This window comes from Leopardus geoffroyi, chromosome E2 (genome assembly GCF_018350155.1).
Source record: "Leopardus geoffroyi isolate Oge1 chromosome E2, O.geoffroyi_Oge1_pat1.0, whole genome shotgun sequence".
Classification (NCBI taxonomy): domain Eukaryota; kingdom Metazoa; phylum Chordata; class Mammalia; order Carnivora; family Felidae; genus Leopardus; species Leopardus geoffroyi.
This window is the reverse complement of record NC_059335.1, coordinates 34225227-34249547: the sequence shown is the minus strand read 5'-3', so window position 1 is coordinate 34249547 and position 24321 is coordinate 34225227. Positions and strand designations below refer to the sequence as shown.

General features: G+C 55.5%; 1 protein-coding gene across 2 annotated transcripts in view; it reads right to left on the bottom strand.

The window, feature by feature from the left end:
• CPNE2 (copine 2) overlaps positions 1 to 24321 on the bottom strand; it is a 46557-nt gene that overhangs the window by 6208 nt on the left and 16028 nt on the right. For both annotated transcript variants that reach the window (XR_006702677.1, XM_045442839.1), the window contains 12 exons: positions 21957 to 22136; positions 20165 to 20239; positions 18231 to 18302; positions 17271 to 17354; positions 16913 to 17002; positions 15556 to 15654; positions 14921 to 15007; positions 13417 to 13476; positions 11434 to 11567; positions 9259 to 9313; positions 4069 to 4120; positions 2574 to 2707 (listed from right to left, as the gene is read on the bottom strand). Coding sequence is in view for 1 of the 2 variants with exons in the window: in XM_045442839.1 (XP_045298795.1) it covers positions 2574 to 2707; positions 4069 to 4120; positions 9259 to 9313; positions 11434 to 11567; positions 13417 to 13476; positions 14921 to 15007; positions 15556 to 15654; positions 16913 to 17002; positions 17271 to 17354; positions 18231 to 18302; positions 20165 to 20239; positions 21957 to 22136 (1122 nt within the window). In the remaining variant the exon portion in view is untranslated. The remainder of the gene's footprint in view (positions 1 to 2573; positions 2708 to 4068; positions 4121 to 9258; positions 9314 to 11433; positions 11568 to 13416; positions 13477 to 14920; positions 15008 to 15555; positions 15655 to 16912; positions 17003 to 17270; positions 17355 to 18230; positions 18303 to 20164; positions 20240 to 21956; positions 22137 to 24321) is intronic.

Below are 24321 nucleotides of genomic sequence, written 5' to 3'. Positions count from 1 at the left end.
GAGAAAAGACCAAGTTTCCCCTCTGGGGAGCCGTCAGCAGTTATTCCCCAGGACACAAAGGTCCCCTTCCTGGCCTTGCCCAGGGCCCAAGCCCCTGGCACACCCGGGACCTAGCAGACACAGGCACCTTTCCCCCCAGGACCACACGTCCCACCCCGTCCTACCCTGGCTGCAGGGTGAGCCTGGCAAGAGCACTGGCTTCGCTCCTGCTACCATCTGTGTTTCTTCCTTTTAAACAAGAGTGCGGGCCTGTTTTTCCATCCCTTTGAAAGCTGGCTCAGGTGGACAACAGACTGGGGGGGGACAACGGCCTGGTTCACAGACGGCAGGCCTCCAGACGGTGCAAGCCCAAGGGCTGCCTCTCGTCTGCCCTCCCAACCCATTCCAGCCCTGCACCCCAGGAATGCAAAAGTAGTCCCTCCCAGGCCTTTCCCTGGTTGCTGTCTCATTCAGGTTGCCCCAGATCCTCAGGGCACCCAGGGGGGCTTTATTTCTCCCACCTCATAACGGAGAGAGGCTGAGAGCAGGAAGCGACTGGCCTCAGGGCCTCAGCCGCCAGCAGCCGGGCAGGACTGGCACTAGAGCGGACCATGCCCCCTGAGGAAGATGCCAGGACCGCCTTCCTTCTCCCCTGACCTGCATGCCGACCTCCTTCATGTTGTCCCGGCCTCTGGCGTCCTGTCTGCCTGGCCTTTCTCCTCCTGGGTGCAGGCATCGCATGATGTTGCTAATCCGAACGCCACCTCCTCAAAGTAGGTCCTGTTAGTACCCCCATCGTACAAACAAGGAAACTGAGGCTAAGAGAGGTTACGTGATTTGCCCAAGTCACAATGAGGAAGGAGTGTGAGCAGGATTCTTCAAACCCTGGCAGCCTGATCCCAGAGCCCCCTGTGGCCTTCTGAACAACTAGACCGTGTCCTGCCGTCCTGCCCTCTCCGGGCCAGCCCTGGTGTCCTCTTTCTCGCTCTCATAACCTCCACCTCCTCCATCTTTACCACCACTCCCAAAGCCAACCTCCACCTCCCTAGTGACCAGGTAGGGCCTCACCCTCCCTTCCCTTTTAGGAGAGGCCCTGCTGGGTTCCCTCCTCCTGCCTCTCGAGTCCTGCATAGCGCCCAGTCCGAGGCAGGGCCTAGGACAAATTCATCCACCCCTCCCCCACCCCCCCGCCATGATGCTTGAGCACCTGCCACAGGCCGGCAGGAGGTGATGGCGGACACAACAGCAGCAGCCCGGGGCCGTGGGGCCATGAGTCATGGGGAGAGACGCACAACGGACGAGGAAATGGAGACGAGCTAAACAGATGCTGCTGCCATCCTCGGAGTCCAAACGAGAATAAACAGAGAAGGTGGGAGAGCAACCTCAGAGGGGTGGTCAAGGCCCGCCACAGTGGGGGCATCTGAGGGGACCCTGAGGAATGGGTGGAACCGGCCGGGCAGAGTGTCACCGGGGCAAAGGCTCTGTGAGGGGAACAAGCTTGTGTGTGTGAGCAACAGGAATGAGGTTGGTGATAGAATCATAAAGGGAGGAAAGTGTGGGGGAAGAGTGGGAGAGGAGGTCTCTGTGGAAGGGAGGGGCCTGGAGGGGCCAGATCTGACATTTGCTGTTAAAAGGATTCCAGGCCGGAGAATGGATTGTAGGGGTCAAAGGGGTGAGGGTGTGGCTGTGATGTCAGATGACAGAAGACGGTGGCCTTGGCCATGGGAAGGAGAAGTCAAGAGAGAACCTAGGCATGGGTGCAGCTACTCTTTCTTTCCAAGGGGGAAGCCCAGAGAAGGGCAGAGGCTCATGAAGGTCCCCCGGGGGGAGTGGCCAGGCAGGAGTCAGACCGAAGTCTCCTGGGTGGCAGCCCAGGCTCCACCCCAGGGCTAGGAGCTGGGTTTCCAGCCGTGGCTTGAGCCTGACCGGTGGGCCTGGGGACAGGGTCTGGGAAGTACTACACAAGACACTGCCCTTGGGGCCGGGGGGAGAAGACTTCCCAACAGTCAAGTCAGCACAAATCCCGGTGGGGGAGGAAGAGTGGACAAGGTGACCCTCGGTGACCCCAACACAGGCATTCGGCCTGAGGCTAGGGAGCAGGGAGAGGACCAGGGATGCAGGTGCCCACGATGGCCATCTGCCATGTACTCCAGATGCCACTGGCAGTGTCCGGCCAGGCCCTCGCCTCACCGCTGGGCCAGACAGTGGCCCAGAGGGTAGCTTTAGGGCCCGCAAGGACCACCATCCCTTGGTGTCCATGTATCCCAGGAATACCAAACACCCCCTGTCCTGGGGAGGCACCTCCCAATGATCACAACCTTATTCACCACTAAGCATAAACAGAATCACTGTGTCTTTTTCAAGTCTGTGCTCCAGAAAGCCAGCACCAATCGAGTTGAGCTTGGTCCAACCCCCTTGCCAGACCTGCAGGTAAACTGAGGCACAGAAGGGAGAATATCCAGCTCCCCAGCCCTGTGGGGGCAGGTGGAGCTGGAAAGACAGGCCCCGGTCTGGCCCTCCCTCATGTCAGGCAGGGAGGGCCCAGCCAGTGCCCGCCCTCTCCCACATGTCCACGCCGGTGGCTGCCTACTCACCGTGGCTGTCTGCTGCTGTGTGGCCTGGGCTGCAAACCGAGCCACGTGGTTGACGATGGGTGAGAAGTTGGTGGGGCCGTAGAAACGGATGTGGGGCAGGCAGGCCGAGTATGCCTGGGCGATGCCATCGACACCTGCCTCGAGGAGAAGACTGTATCAGCAAGGTTGCCCCCCGGCCCTTCACCTACCCTCATCCCATTTGCAGACCCTACCTCTATTTCATGCTCACCCTAAATGCCCCTATGGTGGCCAGTGTAGGTCCCATGAGACTGGAAGCTCCCAGAGGGCAGGGCCAAGTATAAAGCAGAGTCCTGAATATGGAGTCAGGCGGACCTAAGTTCAAATCCTGCCTTGGCCCCTTCTTAGCTGAGGCAAGTTGTTTAATCTTTCTGAGCTCATGTCCTTGTCTGTCAATGGGACTGATAATCTTCACTCTTGGGCAGTTGACAAGAGGGGACCCAGCAGGCTCTTCCCAGAGAAGGAACTTGGCAGCCCAAGTCTTGAGGTCCATTCTGGACATGCTATGGCTTTGGCTGAGGGTTGCCGTGGGGAACTGAGATGCTTGCATGGCCCCTAAGAATATCCCACTGCCCGGTGGTCCTGTCCAGGAGGCCTTTGTCTGGGGAGGATGTTGACCAACCCAATTTTGGACAAAGTCTCTAGAGACCTGCTCTAAACGAGGCAGAGCCCAGGAAGAGCAGAGGGCTACATTTTTAGCCAACAGATAGATGTCCATGGCTTCTGAGTCACAGCATCGTTTGCAAGTTGGTGACTTGACACCTTTCCCTTCCAAGTACAAACTGGGCCCAGCTTTGGGAACCCCCAGGGAAGGCAGGTGCTATACCCAAGCCAGATCCTAGGCTGGAAGGTCTCATGATAGCAGGGACCACCCTCTTCCATACCCACCTGGGGCCCCCTTCCTCCTCCAATAGTTTCTCAAATGATTCTGGAGGCTCAGAAATTCTCTTAGGTCAAGGGGGCAGGGGTGAACACAGGCACCACACTCACTGCCTGCCCCTTTCTCTCCCCCTCCCCTCTGGCAACCCTCAGTCCTTGGGTGCCAAGGCTCTTTGTGGAAGGCAGGGGGAGCAGGGTGGGGTTAGGGCTGGGTCCTCCCAGCAAGGGCGGGAGGGAGGCGAGAGGCAGGTATATAATTTGCCACCCTCACCTCTTCCTGCTCTACACAGGGCTTCCTGTCAACACTTCCCTTAATTCTCACCTGACCACCCAGTGAGGTGAGCTAAGCAGGTATCATACTCCCTGGGGCAGGTGAGGAGGCAGAGGCCCAGAGAGGTGCAGTGATCTCTCCAAGGTCACACAGCCAGGAAAGGGCAGCAGCTGGCCTTGAATCCAGGACCACCTGACTCCAACCTCCAGCTCTTCCCCATCTGTCATTATGAGCAAGCATGAGGGGGAGGGGAAGGGAGAAAAAGACAAAACCTATACTCTGCCCCTCCCTCTGCCCAGCGCAGACGCAGGTGGGCTTAGCACTCACCCGAGCAGAAGGGGTTGGTAGGGTTGAAGTTGATGGCAAACTCATGGGAGACCTGAAGTGCAGAGAAAATGTTGAGCCGGCAGCCTCCTGGTTCCAAGCCCCACCCACTGCTGGGCCAAGTCTCCCTCTGTGGGTACCTGGCTCTTCAAGCCCCATCCCCACCCCAGGTCAAGGCTATTGACACCCCCCTACATCTGCTTCCACCTTCCAGTGCTGGGGCTGAGCCACACAGAGAGGTCTGACTGCCTTCACTTTGTAATGGGCACCACATCACCCCCATCTCTGTTTGCTGGGGCGGGGGGGGGGGGTGTCAGGCTGCTGCCTGTGTCTCCTCGCCCCACCAAGATAGTTCCTGAGTGGGACAGAGAGGCTTCTGAAGGCATCCAGGTGGGCTCCAGGAGCCTTTGAACTGAGCCTCTGTCACACGCCATCACTGACGGTCCACTTTGTAGGGCCCTGAGGGCTTTCCCGCGACTTAACAGCACGAGTGCTAACAAAGGAGCCTGTGTTACGCCAGGGAGCCAAACGGGATTAGCGGACAGCCTGCTCAGAGCTGGACTGGGGATGAGGAAGCAAAATGGGACCAGAGGAACGGGGGGCAGGGACAGCTATCACAGTTCCCCTGGGGCCCGGTCCCATTTCTCTGCCTCCAGACCCAGCCCCCAGCCCTGTGGGTTATTCTGCACACTCCCGATCCAGGAACACAGAGGAACAAAAACTAGACACCATTCGGGGCTGCGGGGGCTGCAGAACCCAGGCCTCTGATGGGGCCCTCCCCACTCTCTGTCCTGCTGCCCTCTCACAAAATCCCCACGCGGCCCCCTTCCCTACCGCATGCCACAACCCACGTTCAGAGTTTTGCAGGCATCCCCTCACTCCTGGCAATGACCCAATGGGGAAAGGCCTGCAATTACCCCATTTTCAGAAGATGAAACAGACACAGAATGTTCTAGAAAGTTCCCAGGCTCTCACATTTACCGAAGGACAAGGTTGGGACTAGAACCAAGGTTAGGCTGCCTCCTGAACCCACTAACCTCAGAAGGCGTTCCTCTCGGTAGGCGTGCGGACAAGGACTCCATCTTGTTTGTGTCTGCACAATGACCTCCCTCGGGGCTACGTGTTCTAGGCCCCAAGGAGGTTAATGTACGCCCACATGGGAATGCAGGAGGGCTTCTTCTGATCTTTATAACGTGGTGCACGAAGGCCCTACGTTAGCTAACCAGTAGAGAAGGCGCGCACACAGAGGGCCCCACTTTAGATAACTACCCTGTGACCTCACCACCATGCCCCTTGCTCTGTAAAAGCTGAAGGTTCTGCTGGCCCATCAGTAAGTTATCCTGAATTAAGTTGTGGAAACGGTAGGGAGTGGCTTGCTTCGTTTTTCCCTCTTAAAGTGACTTCTCAGTCCGGAGGATACTTTACTGACCCTCCTCCGCCTTCTAACACTCTTCCACCAGTTTTAAATTAGGAAGATGAAGAGGTCTAGGGGAATATCTGCCAGGTGAGAGCTTTAGTCTGGGCACAAACACTCCCAGACGACTCATTAGCTCCAAGATAATTAGCTCTATACAACGTGCATGTTAGAAGGCCCCCACCAAGTCCAATGTACCCATTTCACAAGTAAACAGAGGCCCAGAAAGGGGAAGCCAGGTACCAAGGCCACACAGCAGAACAGGCCTAAGACCTGAGCCTCTCATGCATCGAGTGGGAGTTGGAGTCCTGGCCTTGTGAGCCTTCCTGGGCCAAGAGGGGTGAGACTCAGCACGAGGAGTTCACCCCAGGTGGGCCCTATGGGTGACTGGGTGGCCTGAGAAGACACTTCCCTGTTCTGGGCAACAGCTTTTCTGTTCTTTGCTCCCTCAGCCCTAAAGGCTGGCATGGAGCCAGTCCCCTAATGACCATCTTGGGTCCTCTCCCTACCCTGGGGCCCTCTTCATCCTGACCCCAATCTGGGCTCCAGCTGTGGGGGCTGGAGGTCCTCATTGCCATGGCAACTTCATGAGCCTCTACAGAGATTAAGAGGGGGGCTTGTACCGAGGGGTTGAGAGAGGAAAATGGTTGCCAAGGAAACAGGCCTCTGTGGGCCAATGACTTCCTACAAAATCAGATTTTAGGAGATTTTAGAGACCAAGGGGGAAAGCCCCCTCCTGATAGGAATGGAGTAATATTCTGCTTTCTCGGCCACCCAGACTCTTGATTCTTCACTGCTTCCCCCCTTCCTTTGCAGGAGGGCTTGGTGGTCCAAGTGGATGGGGCTGTGGAGGTCACTCATCCAGTCCAGAGGTCCCTCAGGTCACCTAGACCAGCAGCTCCATTTTACAGGTCAAAAGACTGAGGTTCAGAATGGGTCAGGGCATGCCCAGGTGACACGAATGAGCCACAGCAGAGCTGGGACCAGATCTGGGAGACAAGCGCTCAGCAGCCCAGCCCCCTCCTATGCTTGCTGCCCTGGTTTGCCTAAGAAATGCCTGTAAACAGCACAAGTTTCCTCAGGCCATAAGCCAGATTAGGGGCCCCTGGGGGCCTGTTGGCCACAGGTCTTTGTCCTGGGACTCCCTGCTGCCTTGTGACAATCAGTGGTCCTGTTCACCAAGCCTGGCCCGAAGTCAGTGAGTTACTTAAGACGCTGCTCTCTGTGGCCCTGGCGGGGGCAGGGCATGGGGGAGGGAGCTGAAGGGACCCCAGAGGGACTGTCCTCTCTGAGCCTCAGTTACCCCATCCTTACAGTGGGGAGAGTCATGGACTGTGCACTTCCCCACCGCAGATCTTTGCGTGCCCTCCTTCCCGCCTCATCCCTCTCTTCATCTGACCGACTCTGGCTTATTTTGAACGTCCAAGCCTTCATGTCATCTCCTCAGGAAAATGCTTCTTGAGTCCCTCCGCCACCATCCAGGGTAGGGGTCTGCTTGGGGCGCAGCTGGCCCAGCCCCAGGGAGGATCGAAGGTCCCAAGTGCACGTTCCTTCGAGCTTCTCACCCTCAGAGAACCAACACTTCTGTCTGCTCAGGCTGCTAGGCCGCCGATTCACTGTCAACAAACAAGTTCTGCACTCCTCATGTGTGCCGGGAGCTGGGACACAGAAAGGAGGAAAGCAGGGGCCCTCCCGGACCGTGAAACCCTGGAGGGAGGCAACAAACAGGCCAACCCACACATACAGAGGCGACCATAAAGTTCTGTAAGGACAGTGCCTCTCACTGGAGGAGAGGAGGGCCCCGCATGAGCTTCCTCGGGGAAGACCTCCCAGAGGGAAAGACCTCTTGGCTTCTAAGAGTGGGAAAGAGGTGAACAGGAGCAACAGGCCAGGGGAAGGCCAGGCGCAAAGGCCCTGAGGTGGGGAGCAATGAAAGAAGGTTCAAGAGGCTGGAGCAAGGCCAGCTAGAATGAGAGGGAGGGAAGGGACTGGGAGGGCCAGGCCTGGCATGTGCCCTTGCCCATCCTGGCTCCCACATCCCTCCTGGCGCCGCCGGGCCCTCCAGCCTGGCCAAGCCCGAGCCTCTCCAGAGCTGCCCTGTGACATTTCCAAGGAGGCTTTTGAGCGAGAAAACGTCTCATTCAGCCAGAGTTCTTTCAAAGCTGGCTGGTGTCCTAGCAACGGGCTCTTGCTGGGCCTGGCCGCACCAGCCTGCCCTGCCCCCAGTGGCATCACTGTCTGCCCAGAGGCCCAGCTTTGGTTCTGCAGGATCCTGCCCCCTGCACCCCCACACCGAACGGTGGCCAGGGGGCCACAGAGCCGCTCCCTAAAATCCTAGGTGAAGATGGTCCTCCCTAGAGAGGGTGGGAGGGCAATGCTCACTGGAAGCAGCGTGGGTCACAGCAGGGCAACAAGAGGGGGCACTAGCTGAGACGCACACGTGCACGTTAGGAGCCCTCTGTGCCCGCAACAGCCCCAGGCTTCTCACTCATGGAGAGGCAGCAGATCCTGAGAACAAATGGAAGCCTCCATTTGCCCAGCTGGAATCCAGGCTCCCAGTTGGGAACATGGCCTTGGGCAAATCACCTGAGCCTCTGTTCTTTCACCTGGAGAATGGACAGCACTCCTTCTCTTCATCCCTCCATCTGGCCCACTCTCACCCTAGCCAGTCCCCACTCAGCAGCCAGAGCGGGCCTTCAAAATGCCAACTGCTCTCTCTCTCTCTCTCTCTCTCTCTCTCTCAAAATAAATAAAAAACGTTTAAAAAAAAATCTTTAAAAAGGGGTACCTGGGTGTCTAACTCTTGATTCTGGCTCAGGTCGTGATCTCACCGTTCGTGGGATGGAGCCCCACACTGGGTGCTGTGCTGACAGCACATGGCCTGTTTGGGATTCTCTCTCTCTCTTTGCCCCTCCCCCACTCACTCGAGCCTGCATGCACGCTTTCTCTCTCTCAAAATAAATAAAAGACATTTTAAAAAGTCTTTGTAACGCTCTACATGGACCCTCCAGTGGCTGCCCATTGCTGTTTAATTAGCATTTGAGGCCCTGAATGGCCGGCCCCCCACCCTGCTAGCCATGTCTCTCTCCACCCTCCACAGAGAGGCCATCATGGCCACCTTCTTTCAGTTCCTCCAACTCGCCCTGTCCCGCCTGCCTCCCAGACTTTGCAAAGCTGGTTCTCTCTGCTCTGAACACTCTCTCTGCCCCATCACCAACCCCAATCACTCTGCAAACTCCTTCTTGACTTAGACCATGCCTCTCCAGGAAGCCTTCCCTGCTACCCCCAGGCCAGGCTGGGGCCCTCCTCTAGGCTCCTCCCAGGCCCATGCTGCCCCATCTCAACACTGATGACCTTCCAGTCCTGGGGGCTTCCAGAAGTATATAGGATACCCCGTTCAATTTGAATTCCAGATAAACAATGGATAACGTTTCAGGATAAGTATGGCTCAGGCAATATTTAGGACATACTTATACTTTAAAAATGTGTTTATCTAAAATTCAAACTTACTGGGTATCCTGGATTTTTGTTTGCCAGATCTGGCTTCCTACTTGTCTTCTTAACCTGACCTGAATACCAGGGGTCAGAGACCATAACTGTCCTGCTCATTATAGCCTCCAGCGCCTACGTGAGGTTCAGGCTGAGGAAAGAGTGTGAGTTTGGGATAAATGCAGAGAACACAGGGCAGCTGGGTGGGCCTCCAGCAACTTCCAGATTCCAGAAAGGCCAGACACACAAATCCCATCTCGACCAAAAGGAAACAGTCCAGCTCCACTCACCTTCCAGTCTGGGGGTAACTGGGCCCCGAAGCCCAGAGCCGGAAACATCTTATCACTAATCAGAGACAGGAGAAGAAAACTACTGTAAGACATCAGGTCAGAGGCCTCACTGCCCCCATCCACCCCTCCCAGCCCTCACCCAGGGCTGGGCCCACTCTGCCTTGCACACCTCCAAGGACAGAAGGAAAAAGCTCACCACCTCTAGAACGAGCTCTGTGTGAATGATCTACCGAGCTCACACCCACCTTTAAGTACCTGGCGAATGTGAGGCTTGACCCTATCCACACCTGTGGCAGACATGGCTAATCAATCACAGCACTTCTAACCGGTGGGCCTGGATGCAGCTTTTAGGTCCTTCTCAAACTGGGACCTCAGGCATCCGCTAAACCAGTCGTTACAGAAATATACTGCCTGTCTCTCAACCTCCCATTTCTGTCTGAGAAAAATTCTCCTAAATGAGAACCCTGGCTTAGTGTCAAGGCCCTTCAGCATCCAGCCCTAGGACCTACTCTCATCTCCTTCCAGCTGCCCTCCCTCATACCCCACTGGCCCAGCCCTGGCCACTGGCCACGAGCTGTGTCCCAAACACACAGGGCACCTCACGCTCCAATTTCAATCATGTTATAGCTCCTTTTGCCCCCAGCCTGTTCCCTGTGGCAAACTCCTACTCATCCACTAAGGCCCAATTCAAATGGCCCCTTCTCTCTGTGGGTTTCCCTGAGGCCTGAGAATGCCTCTCTTTGGTGCTCCCATAGGTCCTGCCTCACATGTAAACCGCTCTCTCGGAACTCCAGTGATTCGTTCCCTGTCTTCCTCCCTGCGTGGGAACTCCCTGAGGGCAGGGATCATGTCTCACCTGTTCATTCACTCAACTTACATACTGAGGAATCCCCTGGCTGTTGTGTGAAGGACAAACCGCCAGGTACTAGGACAGAAGCAGGGAGACCAGTGAGGAGCCTACTGAAGTGGTCTGAACGGGAAGGGATGCTGGCTTGAACAGGCTGGTAGCAGTAGGGGTGGGAGAAGGGGCTAGATTCAACTAGGTTTGGAAAGGATTTGTTGAAAGAACACTGGGGGAGATAAGGGAAGGAAAAAGTGAAGGGTTCTGGGTGAGTGGTAGTGCCTCTCACGGAGATGGGGAAGAGGGTGAGAGGGGTAGGGGCTGGGGCAGGTGCCCAGAGCTTACTGGGTCCTTCTTTGCTAAGTCCGAATGCCCATGAGGAGGCTCAGTGAAGGGACTGAGTGGGCAGCTGGATACAAGGGACTCCAGAGCAGCAACAGCAGGCTCCTCTGCCCAACAATGCAGATGGGGACTTTCACCTCCCTTGCCCTGTGGGCTATACCTCTCTTAATGTGGCCAGGGATCACAGCCCCCCACCCCCCACCCCGGACCTGGGAATCAGACACTGGTAGTAAGGCTGTCTCTCTCAAGGAGGCCAAGGGCACACAGGATTCCTGAGCCTGCTGTTGTTCCTGCCAAATCTCTGGCACCTGCACCTTCCTTCCCTGTTCCCCATGTTTTGGCTTCCTAGTCATTCTGCCCTCTGGCCTGGAGGCCCTAACAAGCACCACCTGTGGCAATGATGCCATAACCTTCAAGTGACTTCTGATCCTCCAAGGCCACACCCCCTACGCAGCTTTCCTTCACTGACTTTCCATGCCCCCCCTCCTTAACCCAAAGATCTCCAGGAAGCATGGCCATGGGAAGAGGGCCCACACGTGCTGGCTGCTCCTTCCAAGTTCCCAGCAGGAGTGAGACTATTAGGCCATCAGGTGCCAGGCCCAGGAATCAGAATGTCTGGGTGCCAGTCCCCCTGCTCTGTGTGACTTCGGATACATTCTCTACCCCCCTTCTCAAGCCTACATTTCCCCAGCTCTAAAAGGGAAAGTTGCAACAATAGCAAACACGTTTCATTTTCCATCTTGATTCCTTTTCTTACTGGCTACTTGCAGCACCATATGGAGAAGGATTCCAGCATGGATCTGGGCTCCGTAGGCAAGAGGTCAGCAATTGACTAGCGAAGTCTGCCGCAGGTGTGGGAAGGGGCAATAAGGCACGTCATGTGTTGGCCATTCCTAGGTTTGATGATCTTTGGGTCCCTTCCAGTTTGATAAGCTGAGCTTCCTGGTTGGATGAAGCTGGAGCTGACCTTCATGGTCCCTCGCCAAGTTTACCTGTCATAGTCCTGAATGATCTGCCCGACAGCCCAGATGGCTGACAGATACTCGTTGGTGCCCATGGGGTTGATATAGTGCAAAGAGGAAGGGTCCAGGGGATTCCCATTGGAGGCTGTGAAGTCTATCCCAACCTGTGGCGTGGGGGTAAAAACAAAAGGCCACTCAGGGTGGTCACAGACCCTAGCTCCCTATCGCATCCCCAGGGAACAGTGAGCCTGATGGGACATGGGGAGCCCACTCATCTCCCTGTGCCAACCCACCCTTCCGTAAGATGGTCTGACACCTGGAAACTGTCTGACTGTCACTCCTTTGGTTCCAGTGCCATTTGGTTCTAGTGCCATTTGGCTCCCTATTGCTCAAGCATAAAGTCTATTGCCCAGATGTGACACAAAGCCAACTCATAGTCCCAAATTCCTTTCTCCCCCTCACTGCCACTACCCACACACTCATCTGTTTCCATTTCCAGGCCTTTATTCATGAGGTTCCCTCTACCTAAAGAGCCAGGCCATCTTTTCTCCCTAATTCTCCCCCATCATTCAGGCCCAGTTTGGATCTGCTGCCCCGTGGAAGCCTTCCCAGACACCCTCTCCCCTCCCCAAGCCACCTCCACCAAGAGGCCCCGGGACCTAGGGCTGCCCGGTACGGCAGTGCCCATCTGCCCAGAGTCGGTGCTCACTGTAGGCAAGATACGTGCCCCTGAAGCCAGGTCCGGGACTAGGCACAGAGCACCAGGGAAGATGCTCCACAGGAGCTGGGGCTGATATCTGCTCTCTCAGCCTGCAGAGAACTCCAGCCCAGCCCCCGGAGGGCTAGCAGATGAGTGGGCAAGCCTGCCTGGCAAGGGGGGGATTAGGAGAGGGATCCAGGGAGAAAGATGGCCACCTTAGAACTTGGTCATCGTGGGATGGGTTTGGCATAGAGGAGGTGCTCAGTACCCATTTGTTGAATGAACACACACACACACACACACACACACACACACACACACACAGGAGGAACAGGAGAGCCCAGCCTATTGGAATGAGAGGGTAGTGGTGACCAGTGGGGTCAGAGATCAACAAGGCCAATCCCATGACCCCATATACTCATGCAGATGACCTCCCGCCCCATGGAATCTAGAGGTGGTGGTGGAGAACAGTGAGGCAAGGCAGGGAGGTGGGCAAGAGCATGGGACCCCAGAAGGACCCCTGGGCCCCAAGGTCCCCTTTGGGTGAGGAGCATAAGACCAGATGGACAGGACAAGTCTGTGGGGCCTACACTCCAGGCCACAGGCAGAGGCACAGTTCATTTACTAAATACCTACTGTGTGCCAGGCACTGAGTGATTTGCTGAGGTTGGTACAGAAACAAAACAAAATCCCTGCACTAAAGGTACTCACAGTCTGCAGAGTGGGACAAACAGGGACAAGAGAAAAAATACTTATATAATTTCAGAGTGGCAAGTGTCCTGAAAATCAAAATAGGAGAAGAGACAAGAAGGAAGCAGGAAGCATCAGGGGAGGCTTCCCTGAGGAGGTGACCTCTATGCCATGGCCTGAAGGGTGGTAGGGCAGCAGCCATGAGAAGGTTCCGGAGGAGCGTTTCAGAAAAAGGAAACAGCATATGCAAAGCCCTAGAACAGAAAGGAGCGTGGCATCTTGGAGGAACAGTGGGGTCCTGTGTGCATGGAACCGAATGAGCAAACAGGAGGGGCAGCAGAGGAGACAGGAAGGCCTTCTGACCATTGAAGAGCTTCTTTTCCTGCTGAAGAGGTGTAACCAGCAATCCTCGGAGGGCTGGGCAACCATGCCCTGATCTCTAGCTACACCCTGACTCAGGCCCAATCACCTATGCCCTCTCCTCTGGGCCAGACACACCCTTTGCCCTGGAGAAGTCATTCCCGAAGTTTACCCCATGTCCCTCCTGCTACAGTGGTGACCCAAGCCCTTAGGGAGGATCCTCACCGGGGTTGGGTGGGGTGGGGTTGGGGGGAGAGACTTACCGTGAACATGAGCTGGCAGCCTCCCAGGATGTAGTCCAGGAAGGAGTAGTCCCGGTTTATCTGGAAGGGATCAGGGGAGTCACTGGGCCCCTGCTCTGCACCTGAGGCCTGGCCCTCTACCTAGTCGCAATACCCAAGAATGACCTTTGGAGAGCTGGTTGCTCTGTGCCCTGAAACCTTAGTAGAGTCAAGGAGGCCAAGAGAAGACCCGGTCTCATTATAACCAAACTCCAGTCTCTATAACAACACTCAAAGCAACAGTTCCAGTGGGTGAGACTGAGACACACACACACACACACGCGTGCGCACGATGATTCCAGGCAGGGCCCAAGGGCCCAGTGTCAGTTATACCTACCAATTACACGGCAGAGAAAGTCTCAATTTGTTGCTGTTCAGTCCTTAAGCCCTCTTTAGCCCTGACCAAGCTCTGCTCCGAACGGAGAGAGACCAGGCCTCCACCTCAAGGCCTTCTGCTATAAATTAATAAAGCTGCTAAAACACTGTGTTGGTTTTGATGGTCTTTGCTCCTTTTGGCAAAGGATGCTGGCCTTCTAATTTTGGTGGAGTCAGAGGGGGGGGTTCCTTTCAAAATAAATGTATTTAAGTAAAAAAACAAAAACCAGCCAAAGAAACAAAAAATCGAAGAATGGGAGAAGAAGGGCTGATTACAAAGAGGAGTAAGTAAGGCAGGTGCCAAAAATCATGAAGGGGAATCTGAGGGACAGAAGCGTCAGGCACAAGGACCCAAAATCACGATGCTGTAACCTGACAGATCAGCTTTCACAGAGCACTTCCGCGTTGTGACCTCACTGAACAGTCGTGGAAACCCCAGCCTGTGACAGCGTGGACTCCAGACCAGGACATAGAAGCCTGGGGTCTGGGGTGCCAGGACTCACTCGGGACCGTCAGGCCCACCGACCAGGGCTCTCGCTGCCCCGGCCCAGGCTGTCTTCCTTAACATCTGGCCTCATTCCAGCAGATGCTTGGCTACCAGACATCCAGGGACAGCCCTGACCACTGCTGGTGTGAACCTCACTCCCCTTCTGGGCCTCAGAGGATCCAGCTCTACCACGGGAGTCACAGTTACCAGAGCCCTCGATGATGTCAGCAGACCCCCACCCGATGTCCCTCTGCCCCTGGGATGCCGAACACGCAGTGGGAAAGCCACCAGCACGGGAAGCAACTTCCCAGTGACCTTCCAACTAGCAGAGGCCCTGGAAGGTCATCTCATGCCCTCTCGGACCTCCTTATATCACAGGAATGTGAGCTGAGACCACCCTTCACATGCTTTACCTAGTTAACATCCCCATTCTACAGATGAGGAGACTGAGGCCAGGAGAGATTAAGCTCAGAAGATCGCAGAGCCAGGATGTGGCAGAACCAGGATTTGAATCCAGGCCTTTCTGGCTCCATCCCCAATGCTCTGTCTATACCTTGTGCGGTGATACCTCCCTGTGTGACCCCAAACCAGGCCCCTGCCCCGTGCCCACCCTTGTTGGCTCACCTTGCAGGAACGCAAGATAATGACGCCCGAGTTCTTATAGTTCTTTTTCTTCCTTTGCTTCTTGGGGTTGATGCACTCGAACTCCAGCTGGGCAACATGGGAAGAGAAAGAAAAGCTCAGCTCAGCGCTTCCATGGCGACTGACCCTCCCCTGGGCCGCAGGATCCCCTCCACAGTGCCTCTTCCAGGAAGCCTTCCTGGATGCCCACTCCCAGAAAAGGTTCCTGACACTTCAGGCTCACACCAAGCTGTGCCTGCCCAAGGTAGGAGGATCTGCATTGCTCCCTACCCCAGATGACTCATCTATGTCATGTCCGGAACTATGTGTATGCCCAGAACCACCCCCCAGGGCCCAGCTTCTTGGGGGGAGTTAAATGGATAACTCTTGAGTGCTCCCCACATGCTGGGCACTTTACCTGTATCATCTCATTGAATTCCCACTCTCTTCCTCTGCCCCATTAGACAGATGGGGAAACTGAGGCTCAGAGGAACTGGATATTTTGCTTAAGAAGTCCTTCTTGATTTAAGGTCCTACAGCCAGAGAGGTGGGATCTGAGCCCTAGTCTGCCCAAGCCTGTGCCCCTCACCCGGCCCCCACTGAGGTTTCAGGGTCACACACACACGGACCCATCTCACCGGGACACCATCACGAGCCTCACACATCTGCGACACTGAGGTCTGGAACTCGCCGATGAAGTCATGGCCTCCGTCGTTGTCATAGTCGTAGCACATGACCTGGGATGGGTCCAACGAGGTCACCCCAGAGCAGCCCCCAAGGATGTGCTCTCCAGCCCTCTCAGCTGCCTTAGCAAACCCCATGTCTTCCTTTTGCTTATGCTTCCCCAAACCCTCCAGCATCTGCCTCGCTGGCCTGGGATGACACTGTTAGCTCCTGGACTGTCTCCTGCAGGAAGCCTTCCATGATTGCCGGCAAAAGGGGCACCCCAGCAATGGAGGCTATACACTCTGGAGCAGGAAGCTTAACTCCTTATACACTTGTCTCTCTCTGCTCCTCATCTGTCTGGGGCTGTGATCTACCTGTCTTCACAGGCCATGGCCTGAGGCCCTCCCTAGACTCTTACTTTCCCTGACACAGGTACCAAAAAATCCCAGTTTTCCATGCTCTCTAATCTAGCCACCACTCCTAGGAGGAAGGCAGGAATCATCATACCCATGCCACCGATGGGTAAACTAAGGCTTCAAGAGAGAAGCACTTGCCCAAAGTCTCGCAGTGGCAGTAGTAGACCCAGAACTAGGTTTCCTAGTACTGTGTTTCAGAATCCCCGCCCTCGCCTTGCTGGCTTCCTCTCCCCCATCTCTCAACATGGCCCCTGAGGGTTTTTAGAGACCAGTATTCATTGTCCTCATCAGTTGTCCACCTCAAAACACCACAGGGACAACACTTGGTCACCTTCAAGGTGTTTCCACAGTTGTTATCCCAGCTGGCAGCAACACAGCCCTCTGGGAAGAACCAGACAGCTATTCTGTTCCTGTTTTAGAGAAGGGCTCACAGAGACGGGAGCCTTGCCCAGATGGCTCAGAGGGTCAGGCAGACCCGAGACGAGAGCCCAGGTCCCCTGTCTCTCCCCCTATATAGGTTCTCCTTCCTACCTTGATAAGAAAGAGCTTTGGGGGCCCCTGGGGGGCTCAGTCAGTTAAACATCCATCTCTTGATTTCAGCTCAGGTCATGATCTTGTGGGATTGAGCCCACACTGACAGTGCACAGCCTGCTTGGGATTCTCTCTCTCTCCTTCTCTCTCTGACCTTCCCCCGCTTGTGCTCTCTCTCTCTCAAAAATAAATAAATAAACTTAAAAAAAAATCCTAAGTTAAGAAAGAAAGAAAGAAAGGGAGGGAGGAAGGAAGGAAGAAAAAAAGAAAGAAAAGAAAAGAAAAGAAAAGAGCTTTGCCAAGGCATCCCCCAGAAGGCCTCAGATAGACTGAGAGGCTGGAGCTGGCAGGGTGGGGTGCAGGGCTCCCAGCGTCCCCTCACCTGGATGGGCTTCTCCATGTCCCCATCACACAGGGACACCAATGGCACAGTGAATGGTTTCCACACAGGGTCCAGCGTGTACTTGATCACCTGCAGGACGTGAGGGCCAAGGGTGAACTCAGGCCCAGGGCAGCAGTGCTCTGGGGTGGGACCCGATGGGGATGGGGGTGGGGAGACCCACAACCACGCTTCTGGGGATGGAAGTGAGGATCTCTGTGGCGGGGAGGGAACAAATCCTTTGGGCACCGTTGTGGCCTTTCCTGCTCCCTGCATCACACACAGCCCCATCCTGAGACACTGGAGGTGGCCAGACTAGAGACCCACTGGCTTACAGACCCCCAGAATCCCATGCACCCACCTCAGTCCTGTGAACCAGCATCCACTTGCCATCATCTCCCGGTTTATAAAACTCGAGAAATGGGTCTGACTTCCCAAAGAGGTCCTGGAGGAGGCAGGAGGATGTGGGTGAGGGAGGCACGACTCTGGCGGATTCAGATGAGAGGGGGGGTGGACCAGCCGCTGCCCCCAACCCAGGCTCAGGTGCGGGAGCGGTGGGCAGAGCCAGTGGCCTGGGACCAACCAGCTCCCCCACCATCCTGGTGTTACCAAAGCCTGTGTTCAGAGACCCTGAGACCTGGAGTCCGCAGGAGCTACAACGTAGACCGGCCAGGACTTCCAAAGGGCGATTGTTTCCAGTGCAGGGCGATGCCAATGGGAGGATGTGATTTTAATTTATTTTAGTGGGCATCTGAAAAACTGAAACTATCCCAGCCCATCACAGAAGGGAGATGATGTCCTCTGGAAATCCATTTATTTAAGTTAAAAAAAAAAAAAATGTGTCAGGGAACATTCAGGGAAAAGAACTTCCCAGGAAGAGGGAATACCAAGGGCAAAAGTCCTGAGGCCTTTGAGGCCTGAGGAGAGTGCCTGATGTAATCCTGGAACAATGATGAGGATGATTTGGCTGAGGCAGAATGAAGGTGGGGAGAGTAGAAAGGGTGAGGTCGGGGGTGGGGGTGGGGGGCTGTGAATAGGGGCGGGGCCCTGTATGTTACTATAAGGATCCTAGCATTTATACTAAGTGAGACAGGGAGTTCTAAGCAGTGGGTTTCCATCTATGTCTTGAATACCTCTAAATAACGGGAAACTCACTACCTCAGTGGTAAAGAGGTTCTAACTTGGTCCTAAGCTACGGACTTGTTCCTGGATGCGGGATGATAAAGGTGATAGCCAGAAGCACCAGGATTAGGCCGCACACCCCTGGGCTGGGGGAGGGATACTGCTCCCTGATGGAGAAACCCCTCCTTGCCTGCCTTACCTTTTTGTCCAGCTTCCTGCCCGCCAGACTCAGCGTGATGACCTGGTTGTCTGACAGCTCCTGGGCAGCAATCTGTAAAGCCACAGGAATGTGAGGGGTGGGACCTGCCCCTCTGGCTCCCCCTGGCGCCCTGCCACGCAGAGTGAGCACGGGTGCTCAGGAGTCAGTTCTCCAGGGCTGGGAAGGGGAAAAAAGAGGAGGGGGAGTACCGGGCCACCCTGGTCATGCCCCTTGTCTTTTCAATGGAGGTTTTCCAAAACCTCCATTGCCATCTTCTGGAAAATGGGGTAACCCATCTGAATATGAGGAACCAGAAGTGACTCCGTGTGGCTCAAGAGAGGAGGCCATGTGAAGCTGTTACCAGACATGAGGGGAGGTCTTGAGCCTTGGGGAGAGGTTCTGGGCTGGGGAGCAGCTTAACAGGCCCCCTCATGCCCCACTGCAGACCTCAAAATGCCACGGCATTGGGGGATTCCAGCAACCTAACTGTGCAGCTAGGGAAACTGAGGTCCAGGAGTCACCTGAGCTCCCTCTGCTGTCTTGTCAGCTCATGCTGTCATCTGTCTTCCATGCCTTCTCCATTGGCCATGACCCTATGGTCCCAACCCAGCCAGTGATGGACCAGCTGAGTGACCTTGGGGCTACCTTTGCCCTCTCTAGGCCTCTCTCTGTCTCCCCTTCCTCACAGGGTAGCAGGGAACGCCCTTGGGCCAACAGCAACACAGGTGAGCTGGGTCCTCTCTTGGCTGGGGCTTCCTCTCCCCCCACACCTGTAGGACAGCCTTACCAACAAGATACTTGACCTTCCAGAACTACACGGAAGCCAGGCTGGATGCCAGGCTCCCTTTCTTCTCCTCCAGCAGAGACTTGCTCAACCACCTTGCAAGATAGGTCCTATTACTGCCCCCATTTCACAGAGTTAGGAACTGAGGTTTGGAGTGGCACGGTAGAAGTGCTAGGGGTGACAGTTACACCAGCCGGGCTGGTTTCCAGGTAGAGGGGAGCTGGCTGGTGAAGGTATTTAGATAAGGAGGTTCTGAACCCCAAGAGGTTGGGAGGAGACATTCAAGGCAGCAGGAACAGTGGATAATGGTCTGTGATATGTGTGGTATACTAAGAATTCAGCTTGCCTTGAAGCCAGAGTATGCTTTACACGAAGGCGTAAAACACGGCTGAGGCAGGAAAGCAAGGTGGGGTCCCTCACAGCCTTGAATGCAAAGCGCCACGGGCAGTGGGGAGCCAGGGAGGCTCCAGAGCGGGGGGGGGGGGTGACTATATATGAGCACATATAGGTTTGGCCCTCCTCCCTCTAGCTGGCCAGTTCCTCTGGCCTCACGCAAGTCTCTGAAGGGAGAGAATCTCACTGAGCCTCACCTCCCCAGGGCACTTCCTCTCTGGGCTCCAGGTCCCTCATCTGTAAAACAGGTTTCCCAGCCTTCTAGGAGACCTTGAGGACCCAGGACTGTTCCGAGCAGAGAGCCTGCGTAAGGCTGGACTCATTGCGCATCACTAGAATCATTGCACATCCCATGGCTGGAACTATTGCGCATCGCGAGGCTGGAACCCTTGCGCATTGCAGCCGCAAACAGAGCTCCACGGGTCAGGCACTCCCCAAAGACCCCCTAGGGCAGGCCAGGAGGGGAGGGCCAGCTGGGAGGGCTAGGGTGGACTCCAGGAATGAGTAGGAGCACCCCTGCCCTGGGAGTAGGAGGCCACAGGGGCCTCTAGCAAGCCCCCTACTCCCAGCTTGCGGCCCCCAACGCATCATATGTGGAGCCAGGAGCCCGTTGCTAAGAGACCTGTTGCTAAGTTGTAAGTTGGGCCTTTTTACTCCAAACAAAGCTGGTGATTATCTGGCAGGGAAGCAGCCCATTGATGGGGGAGGGCAGCGAGCAAAGGCGGAGGGGTGCGGAGAGCAGGGAGGGGGCTGGTACCGTAATCAGGCCCTTCCCTGCAGGCTTGTCATTCATCAGCAGCAGAGGCCGAGTGATCTTCTTGCTGGAGACGATCTGGGGTGGGGAAGGAGAGAGGAGAGTGGCGCTCCTGAGGGTTGGTGGGGAGGAAAAATGCTCAGCAGTCACCACTCACAGCACGCGCATGCACGCGGCTTCGGCTCCGCGCTGGCGGGTCGCTGGCTACACCTCCCCATGCAACCAGCAACCATCGCTGACTCCAGGGCGCAGCTGAGGAGACAGATGTCCAGAGGGGTTAAGACACTCGCTGGATGTCCCACAGCTGGGGCGCAATCCCTGCAGTCCACTCCCACTGACCCGGTTGCCCCCAGGCAAAGGCTCTTACCAGGCTCACATTCTGGAGGCCCCTGCAGGGAGTCAAGCCCCCTTACTGACTCCCCCAAAGCCACCTACAGACCCCACCCTCCTCAGGGTGTGATCCTGATGGAGAAGAGCAAATCCTATGTATTTTCACGCTCCGAAGAGAGAGGACATGCACACAGCGCTCGGTCGGCGATCAACACAATAGAGAGAGGAAGAGCAGAACACGTTGTAAAGTTGCCCCTCTGCCATCTCTTCACCCCATCCCCACACTCTTCCTGGGCCACCCTGGTCCTCGGTTTCTTGGGTGGGGGGGGGGGGGGATGCCAGTGTTTCTTTGTGCTGCCGTGCGCACGTGCTGGTTTTCCTCCCCTGTCCACTCTTGCCCTCGCCCTTCCCTACCTGCTCGGAGCACGGTGGCCTTCATCACCCCGCGCGCCACCCTGGGCTGTGGGTACAGCCACAGGGGGCGCCAAAAGGCACCAGACGACCAGGAGGAGAGCAAGGCCGAGCGGTGGTTTGGCAGACCTGGCGCTCCCGAGGCTTCAGCTCTAGTCCAGAGGCCTCCATGCCGTGGCCACACCTCTCACGGGGCCCTGGCAACCTGCTGCCCGCCCTGCCCCCTCTCCAGGCTACGGGCAGTCCTGCTGGTGGCAGGTGCCACCAGCTCACCCTCCAGCTCTTTCCTCAGTTACCCTTTGAGGGTGAGGACTCCAGGCAGAATCCCAGGGACACACCCTGCTTCTCACACAACGGTGGGCCCTTGTGTTTTTTCCATCCCATCTCCTGGAAGGCCCAGGCCATTTTTAATGTGCACTGTTCCTCCATCATCACCATAGACTAAGCAGTCATCAGCAGGCCCCAAGTGAAATGGGGGGAGACTGAGGCCCAGAAGGGGGTGGGGGCTTGCCCAAGGGCACACAGCAAAAAGGGCTGGAACTCCTAACCCTGCGATCTCCAGCCTCGATAACCTCACCAAGGACTGAATTGGATGGGAAAGTGTGGCCCAGAGAGAGAAAGGAAGTTGCCCGAGGTTACACGGTAAGCCAGCCACGGAGAAGGATGTCCATGGGTGCCGTGGTTGCTGGTCAGGTGCTCCTAAGCCAGGAAGTCAAAACTGCATCTGATCACTTCTGACAATCAGCAGTTCTGGCCACATGGGGTCCCCATTCCTGTGTGGCAACAGCTCGCAGGCACCGTGCTCAGTGTTTTCCACCGGGAACTCTTCAGCCTGGCCCCAAACCACCAGGCTGCTTACCCCCTTTCGTGCCTGCTGCCCCCCAAGCCTATCCGCATTTGTGATGCTACCTCGAAAGCCAGCCAGGAAAATGGGGCCAGGGAAAGCAGGTGGCAGCAGAGGCCCTCTCCAAGGGACCGCCCTGTCCTTGGGAGCAGGGTGATGCCCAAGGCGAGGACTCCCTTGCCCTCGTCCACCGGGAGGGGCCCGGCTCACCGTGCCCAGGCTGCAGGAGAACTGGCCCAGGAAATCATGCTCATCGAGTTGTGTGCTGGACTTGTCCTGGTCAAACAGGGCGAACTTGAGCTTCTGCACCTCCTCAAAGTGGTAGTCGAGGACGAACTTCTTGGAGAACGCGGGATTGAGGTTGTTGATGGCAGTTTCTGTCCTGTCGTACTAGCAAAGGGGCGAGGAAGCAGGAGCCTGAGTCAGGCAGCTGGTTCAACCCTTCTCGGGCTGCCCGAGAAGTCATTCAAACTTGCTGAACACCTACTCTGGCAGGCCCTCGTGGCCAGTTACCTGGGTGGCTGAGGTAGTTATTACTCCCGGCTCACAGATGAGGACACTGATGCACAGAGAGGTTAAGGGACTTACCCAAGATTGAACAGCCAGACGGGCAGTGTCAACATTTGAACCCAGGTCTGGCTCTAGCACAGACAGTCTTAACTCTTCGACTCTGGCTCCACACCAGGTGCCAGGGGAAGAGCTTGAGCCATGTCTCTGCCTAGGTAAGTGGCAGACAGTAAGTCCCTTTCGTCATCAGAGCCTCTGTTTCCAGTTCTGTGCAACGAAGGGATTTGACTATCCGTGCTTTTCAGCCTTTTTATCTTGGAAGAACCCTTTTTTCAAACCACATTTCACATGGAAGCTGAGGGAGGGAACAGAAAGAGGGAGGGGTACGTAGGGGCAGGTGGGGGCAGATGTTGGTACGTTGTACAGATTCCTGGAATGTCCAAACTGGGAACTGTACAGACCAAATCCCCCCCCCCCCCCCGCCCCCCACTGTGGAAACCAAGGCCTGGGTAAAGACAGGGCCTTGTACTGTGGGTCAGCGGTGGGGCTGGGACAAGAACACTGTCTCCTGGCCTCTACACTGAGGCCCCAAACCACGGACTCTGGGCGATAGTCTATTTTGGGGCCTGGGCTATGTTGATTTTTCCTCCCACCCAGTCCATTTCCAAGGGCTGGAGAAGCAGGGATGGAAGAAGTCTTGGCCCTGGGCTATTTTTAGCCAGGGTGGCCAGCCTGGGTGAGAGACAGATTGTCAGGGGTGGGGGGTGGATGCCACGAGTGGGGGTGTGGTGCGGTGGGGATTACACCGTTCCCTGAGGGGTAGGCGGAGGTCCCAGAGACCCGGCAGAGGGAACCAGGGTGCTCCAGACATGCTGGCTTTAGTCCTCGGCTGACCTCATGTTCCACCTCCCGCTTCTGGCTGTATCACCAATGCACTGGGTGACACAGAGGGGCCCCTACCCACTCTGGGCCCGTTTTCCCTCTGTGAAATGGGTCAACAATCTCAGCACCAGTTCCTTGGCATCGTGAGAAGGAGCCAACATCTGTGGAAACTCTTTGTAAACCACAGTACGTTCATTGGGCTGCCCGCTGTGGCTCAGCTGGATAATTATTAAAAATAGATACGTATTTTGGAAATTTTACATGCATAAAACTATCTCAAAGGCCGGACACCAAACGGTTAACAGTGGGTCCCTCTCTCTCTCTCTCTCTCTCTCTCTCTCTGCCCCCCACCCCACTCATACAAGTGTACTCTCTATCTCAAAATAAATAAATAAACTTAACAAAAAATAAATGTGGAAGGTTGTTTTAAAAATGGAAGCATTTTGTAAAACCCTAAAATATATTTTAACTATATATTACAGTAATTTAAAATATTATGATATGGGGGGGTACACCTGGGTGACTCAGTGGGTTGATTGTCAGACTTTAGCTCAAGTCATGATCTCCTGGTTCATGAGTTTGAGCCCCACATAGGGCTCTGTGCAGACAGTATGGAGTCAGCTTGGGATTTTCTCTCTCCCTCTCTCTCTGCCCCTCCTCTGCTTGCGTGCATGCTCGCTCGCTCTCTCTCTCTCAAAATAAATAGACAAACTTAATAAAATATTATGATATGAAACAATATAATTATAAACCTAAATCTATGAATTATAATAACTTACAAATACAATTATTTGAAATAATAATATAAATACAATTTTTAAAAATGTTTATTTATTTTGAGAGAGAGAGAAAGAGAGAATGCAAGCAGGGGAGGGACAGAGAGGGAGGGAGAAAGAGAGAATCCCAAGCAGGCTCTGCACTGTCAGCACAGAGCCTAATGCAAGACTCAATCTCATGAACTGTGAGATCATGACCTGAGCCAAAAGCAAGAGTCAGACACTTGACTGAGCTACCCAGGTGTCCCTAAAATCCAATTTTAAAAGCAACAATCTTCTAAGTAACCCCTGGCCCACCCTCCAATGACCTCCAAGGGTCTGTCTAACCTGGAGGTCCCAGGATCCAGTGGGAACCCCTCCCCGGCAACCCAGCCACCCTCCACCCAGCCAGGGCACGCATGGAGGGGCCT